Source organism: Egretta garzetta, unplaced genomic scaffold (genome assembly GCF_000687185.1).
Source record: "Egretta garzetta isolate BGI_Z169 unplaced genomic scaffold, ASM68718v1 scaffold243, whole genome shotgun sequence".
Taxonomy (NCBI): Eukaryota; Metazoa; Chordata; class Aves; order Pelecaniformes; family Ardeidae; genus Egretta; species Egretta garzetta.
The window spans coordinates 713,435-719,944 of NW_009259041.1; the positions used below are offsets into that span (position 1 = coordinate 713,435).

Here is a 6,510-nt window from a genome sequence, read left to right on the forward strand (position 1 = left end):
GTCCCACTGGTGATGCGGTGGGGCTCAGCATCCCACTGGTGATGGGGTGGGGCTCAGCGTCCCACTGGTGTGTGGTGGGGCTCAGCATCCCACTGGCGATGCGGTGGGGATGCCTGCCAGGTTTAACCCTCTGGGCTTTGCAGTGGAGGAGCTGGGCAGCAGCACAGCGGGGGCTTTGGTAGGGGGTCTCACCCCCCAGGAAGGGGCTAGTAGGAGCTGGGGAGCCACAGGGGACCCCTCCCACAGACCCCAGGGCTCTCTGAATGTGCATGCCCCTGTGGTCCCTCCCCGGGCCGGGGAAGGCTCCTCCGCTCAGGCGCAGCATGCTGCAAGTGGAGGTCCCTGTTTGCTCCCTGGCAGCTCCAGGGCTCCCTTACCTTCAGTCCCTGCAGTCCCTGGGGGCCCTTGGGCCCTGGTGGGCAGCTGGTCGGGCACTGGTGGGGAAGGAGAAACAGTGGTTGAGTTGGGAAAGGACCCAGAGGCTGTGGAGAAGCCGCGCTGGAAAGGACGGGCTTCCATGCCGCGCGGCGAAGCGGTGCTGTGCAGTGATACAGGGCACCCATCGTTTCAGCTGAGGACTCTACCCCAGTTACCAAATTACACTGGTGGCTGTATCTCAGGCCAGGGCAGCAAAGCTCCTCCAGCTGCCCTTAGCCTGCAAAGGCCTGCAAGGAGGGACGAGGTAATGGCAGCTCTCACCAAGAAATCAGCGCTGCCTTCCAGTCCTTGGATGTGTCCCGGGGGGCCCTGGAGGGAAGGAGACCATCAGCATCAAACCATATCAGCACTATTTTACAGGAGGGGTGAATGTTACGCCTGGGAGGGAGGGGAGCAAGGCGGGAGGTGTGTGCCACAGCCCCAGTCCCAGCCCCCAAAGCCTGGGTTGAAGGGCTGGGGGATTTTTTTTTCCCTCCTGCGGAAAATGGTGATGATTGGGGAGATACTCACGGGTTTCCCTGGAGGGCCTGGGGGACCCCGTGGGCCATCGGGTCCAGGGTCGCCCTGGATAAAAACAACCCCAAGAAAAGGGATTTAGGGGTGGGGAGGGAGCAGGTACTGCTGGAGCCAGGGCGGAGAGGGGTGATGAAGCACCAGCGACCCAGGCTGTTGCAGTGGGAATTCGGGCATTCCCTGGCCATGAGCTGGGAGGGGATGCAGCTGGGGGACCCGGCTGCAGGCGCAGAGTCTGTCACCCCTCCGTCCCCACCATAGCACCCCTCTTGCCCATATTGCAGGGTCATCCCTGTTTACCCCAGGAGCCCTGAAGTGCGGAGGAGCGGATGCTGGGGTAAGGAGGGGAGGTTTTCCCGTGCCCCCTCCTGCCCCCTCACCTTGGGTCCCAGCGCGCCGATCTCTCCGGGAAGCCCAACCTGGCCTGGAAGCCCCTTAAGGAGAAGAAAAACATTCACCGAGTGAGAGAGGCCAAGCCCTGACACACACCCCCCACTTTGGGGGTGCTGAGATTTCAGCTCTTCCAGCACAACCCCAAGCAGGGTCCCCAGCCGCCCACAGCCCCAAAAGTGCGGCACTTACGGGGGGTCCTGGCAGCGAAGGGCCCTGCAACCAGAAGAAAGACACAATGAGTTAGAATCCTCCAACCTGCCCCCCCCCCAAACCCACCAGCAGCCCTGCCCCGAGCAGGGCGATGCCCACACCCCCACCAAGGGTGCGGATGGGGGGGGCCGGGGCTGGGTCCCCGCTCTGTGCCCACCCTGCTCGTGGGTGATCAGGGAGCGGGGGCTGGAGCCAGGAGTGGGTGCAGCACCAGCACCCATGGGAGAGGCAGATACTCACGGGGAGCCCCGGTGGCCCTGGGAGTCCGGGCTGGCCCTGCCAGGACAGAAGGGGAGAGTCAGGAGCCAAAAGGGGAGGGTCTGGCTCCACCAAACCCTGTTCCACTGCTAAAATTCACCCCTCCCCGGACCCAGTCTCAGTGCCCCCTCATTGCCAAATACTCCATCGCCCCATTCCTGCATCCATGCATCCCCTCCAGGGCAATGGGACTGGTCCCAGCCTGGCCAGGTCCCCCCTGGCTGCAGAGGGGGAAGGTGGGAGCCTGGAGCGGGGAGTTCTCGCTTACTTTAAGTCCTGGCCCGCCGATGGGCCCTGGCTCCCCTTTGGCTCCCGTCAGGCCCTGCAAGAGGAGAGACGGCGGGAGGTTATTGCCAGCCCTTCTGCTCTCCAGCCAGACGATTCGGCTGGGGCTTTTTTTCCATCACGAGGGGTCAAGGGTTATTTAGCGGGGAATTTGTGCTTGTCACCACTGTGCACATCACGCAGCAAACCTGGAGGTGAAGCTGTGCCCGGAGCCAAGCCCCACGGCACGGGGAGCCTCGCAGCAATGCCCCCACGAGCTGCCCTGCTCTGGGACCCCGCGCCGGGGCTCGGCAGGGACCCTCACGCCGCAGGGCACATCCAGCACGGCTGTCCCAGCCCTGGCAGAGGCACGCGGGGAGCCGGCCCGTCTGTGATCCCGGTGATACCAACTCCGGGTCACTCCCTGGCTCCCTTGTCCCCGACTCCAGTGCATGTGAGGGCTGCGCCGGTGCAGGGGTTTGGGGTTGGATCCCTGCAGCTGATGGCCTGAGCTTTACCCACCGGCTAATTCCTGCACGCCGCCAGGCACGGGGGGACGGCACGAGTGGAGAGCCCCCCGCTCAGCCCAGCTCCGCTCAGCCTCCCTATTCAAGGGAGCTGAACTCTTTTGCAGGCAGATTAGCCTGGATGAATAATGCATGCTTCTAACGGCAGTTATTATTCTATTCACTTGCCATTGAAGAATAACTAAACCCCAAAAGATTTATGAAGCGCCATCCAGAGGCACTGATGAGGACCCTGCGGCTGGGGTTTCCTTCTGATGAGCGAGCAAATGTCCAAGGCTTGCGGGCCCTTACCCGTGCAGTGCTGCACCGGGGTGGGGGGCAGGCACCCAGCCCAAACCCCCTTGGGCACCCATCACGCACCCCTGCGTACCCCGGCCGGGGAGCGCGGGGCAGGAGCCAGCCACAGGGCAGGGCAAAGAGGCTGCCCCATCCCCTTTCTGCCTGCCACCTCTGCCTGGGGCTGTGCTTCTGCCAGGGAGGGGACAGTGGGCCAAGTCACCGCGTGGGTGCCAAGGGGTTGGCTCTGGGGGGGTCCTGGGATTGCTCCGGATTTATGTTGGAGGAAACGAGCGCTGAACCAGGGCTCAGGACAGCAGTAAAGGGCAGGGAAAAGCCTTTTCTGCTCAGGGATGCCGGTGCTGTGCCCTGGCTCAGCTCTCACCCTGCCTAGAGTGGGGATGCACTTTGGGAGCAGCGGGAGGGGGTGGCAGCAGCCCTGCCCCAACCCCTGCCTGCATCTTCTGCTGTGGTTCAAAAGGTGCCTTCAGCCCACACGAAGGGATTTGGGCACTTTCTTATGTGAGACAGAAAAGGATCCCTGTGCTGGGGGTAAGAGGAGTTTGCTGTGAGCTGGGGGCTGCGGCCAGCGCCGCCGGCGGGGGGGACAGGGGGTCAGTACTCACGTCGATGCCCGGCTTCCCTGGGGGCCCGTCTGGACCGGGGGCTCCAGGCTCCCCCTTGAGACCCTTTAAAAGAGAAGAGGCGTGGGGGCAGATTGAAAGGAGCAACTCCAGAAGGGGCAAGACCATGGGCGAGCTGCCAGGAGGCATGGGTACTCACCGGGGACCCGGGGGCTCCGGCTGAGCCTTTGTCACCCTAGGGAAAGGAAAGAAGGTTGTGAAAAGGGGTCTGTCACCCTGCAGAGCCAGGCCCTGCAGCGCAGGGCGCTCAGGACCCCTGTCTCCCATCCGCCTCCCCACGCCGGAGCGAGATGCTGGATCCCCCAGTGCAGCAGCCAGGTCGGGATGGGGCCGGTGTTGAGACAAGAGGGCTGTGCTGGGGTTGCTGGAGGGCTGCGGCTGTTCTGGGTATAAATAGCACTAAAATAACACCCTGGGGCAAGTCTCGGAGAAAGGGCGCTTTCTGCTGGCTCACAGATCTCCCCTCTGTTCAGGCTCCCTCCCCACAGCCCCGGGGAGGGTCCAGAGCCGGGGCCGCCTGCCACAGCCACGTCGCCGCGCTGCTGGCACCCAACCTGGGTGTCCTGCTCCCCACCAGCCCCCCCTCCTCACTGAGCACCTCTGGGCTGATCCCTGCATCCCACCCCTCCCAGCCTTCTCTGCTGCCCCGAGCTTCACCTCGGGGTGCCCCGAGCACCCTGCACCCAAACCTCCCCGCCGCTGTGCTCCCCAAAAAGCATTTCAGGCCTCGTTTCCCAAGGGGGTCAGGAGGCCATGGGCTGCTGTCCCAGGGAGGTGGATGGAGCCCCGGGGTGCAGGAGCTCTGCTCCCCCGTGGCATCGTTGCTGCCCAGGGTCACCGGCAAAGCCGGGGATGCTCAGCCTGCCCCAGCCGGGGAGCAGCACACTGCGGGAACGGCACGGCATGGGCACCCCTGCCCTCCGCCAAGCCTCTGCCCCGACACAATGTCCCTCTTTGTGCTGCGGGTCCCCTCCTCCCTCCCTCCAGCCCGCACAGGTTCCCGGCCGCACCGTACTCACGTCAATGCCATCCGCTCCCGGCACTCCTGGAGGACCGGGGGGCCCTCGTGGACCAGGCTCTCCCGGCGGCCCTCGCTAAGGGGAAAAAAGGGACAGGACCCAGGTCAGAAAGGAGCAGCTGGACCCCGAGAGATGCTGGGGGTCAGAGGGGGCCCAGGACACAGCGCTTGCTGTCAGTGTGTGCTGGGCGTCTGTCTCTGGAGAGCTGGGATGGAGTGAGCACCCCAAGGCGTCGGAGCTCTGCCCCTCCCCACGGGTCCCCCACTGCCTGGGCTGGGGTCCCGGGGAAAAGGCATGGATGGAGAAATCCAGGAAATCTCCCCCCACGCTGGCACAACCAGCTCCCCATCCCCTGCCCCATTTCCACCCCATCGCTGCCCCCCTGCCCTGGTACCCACGGGGCTCCTGCCCCCGCAGAGCGGGGCGATGGCAGCGCTTGCAGAGGCCCCTCTCTGCTCGGGGTGCAAGCCCAGCACTGGGATTTCTAAGAGCTCCGGGCAGGGTTTAGGTGCCTGAAGCCCCGGTATGGAACGGGGACCCCGAGCCCCTCCGTGGGCGCACCCCTCCCTGAGGACTCCGCAGGAGTGACTTTGCAAAGAAATCTCTGTTATCCTAACGGGGTGTTTGGGGGGGGTGGTGGGGGGGAAGAGACTCCGGTCCCGGAGACCAAACCCCTGGTGTTCCTGGAAATGAAAACCAGACGGGCTGGCTGGGGCTGCACGCTTGCGACTCTGCCGTCCTTCCAGGCTTATTTATTTTAAAGGGAACTGCATAAGGATGAGAGGTGTCGCTGGTTTGCTCGCAGAACTAGGAAAGCCCCAGCTTCACCTCAGAGGCAAACCCCACGGTCGGGGTGGGAGCGAGCACCCGTCCATGGGAGCACTGGTGAATACCACCTTTGTCCAGCCCAGATGATTTCCGAACGGTTCCTTGTTCCAAGAGCTCCCACGTCCCCCTTGCTCCCACCGGAGCCTGCTCCCCTGGCCAGCCCTTGCCATAGGAAGCCCACAGGCATCCCGGGGCGGGGGGGGGTGTTAGGAGGGCAGCTTCCCCCCCGCCCCAGCTCTCCGCAGCACGGCTGGCTGTGCCGGCAGGCAGCTCAGGAGCCACGTGGGAAGATTTTTTTCCAAAATCTTTTCTAAAAATTGGATTTTTGCAGTTGCAATGCAGGGAGAGTTTTTCTCTTCTCGGGCAGGATCCCAGGAGGAACACTGCCTGCCCCATTTGGAGGAGAGGGAAACCTTCCCTTTCCTTCTCTCCTGCTCCTGGGTGAGTGCGGAGCAGAGAGCCCGCCAGGGACCCCCGGCCCCCAGTGCCTCCGCCATTGGTGTCCCCCCCCCTGCTGCCCCTCGGGGAGCCCCCACAGAGCCCCAGGGCAGCCCTGGGAGGGTCAGAGCCCCCCCTCAGCCCTGCTCAGCCCCCCTCAGCCCAGCTCTGCAGCGCGTCCCAGCAAAGCAGAAGCAAATAAGGATTTTCCCAGGCGGTGGGAGGTGGAAGATCTGGCAGCTGCTGGGAAGGGAAACGTCGGAGAGTGCCCCGTTGCTGCCCCACGGGGAAAATAAACCCAAACTTGTTTAGCTAACGAGTCCCAAACTTCAAGCCGTGCAGCCCAGCCCTGTCCCCGTCCCCCGGGGCCGGAGGCAGCTTTCGGCATGGAGAGGTCCCCCCGGTGGGTCAGGGCTGTGGGTCCCGGTTGGGGGCTGCTCCCATACCCCCCCCCCACCCCCCCATGGGACATTCCTGGGAAAAGCAAGCAAAAGGTGCTGGGAAAAGAAGCAGCACATCCCAGGGGTGCTCAGCACTGCGAGCGAGCGTCTGCAACGGGGTGGGGGGGGGAAGTGGGGACGCTCCCCACTCCGTCCCCCATCCCAGCCCGGCGAGGAGGGGGACCAAGCAGAGGACTTACGAGCTGGGCCAGGCAGAGGCAGGCGGCTTGGAGCAAGAGCCAGAGCTGGAGAATGGGAGAGT

At 64.2% G+C, this 6,510-nt stretch overlaps 1 protein-coding gene across 1 annotated transcript in view; it reads right to left on the reverse strand.

Annotated features, from left to right (window-relative positions):
• COL9A2 (collagen type IX alpha 2 chain) overlaps window positions 1-6,502 on the reverse strand; it is a gene marked incomplete at its 5' end in the record, with an annotated part of 13,635 nt that extends 7,133 nt beyond the window's left edge. The window contains 11 exons of the mRNA XM_035890558.1: window positions 378-434; window positions 700-747; window positions 949-1,002; window positions 1,332-1,385; window positions 1,534-1,557; window positions 1,795-1,830; window positions 2,081-2,134; window positions 3,506-3,568; window positions 3,663-3,698; window positions 4,543-4,617; window positions 6,449-6,502. Coding sequence (XP_035746451.1) covers window positions 378-434; window positions 700-747; window positions 949-1,002; window positions 1,332-1,385; window positions 1,534-1,557; window positions 1,795-1,830; window positions 2,081-2,134; window positions 3,506-3,568; window positions 3,663-3,698; window positions 4,543-4,617; window positions 6,449-6,502 — 555 coding nt within the window. The remainder of the gene's footprint in view (window positions 1-377; window positions 435-699; window positions 748-948; window positions 1,003-1,331; window positions 1,386-1,533; window positions 1,558-1,794; window positions 1,831-2,080; window positions 2,135-3,505; window positions 3,569-3,662; window positions 3,699-4,542; window positions 4,618-6,448) is intronic.
• Window positions 6,503-6,510: the final 8 nt, after the last annotated feature.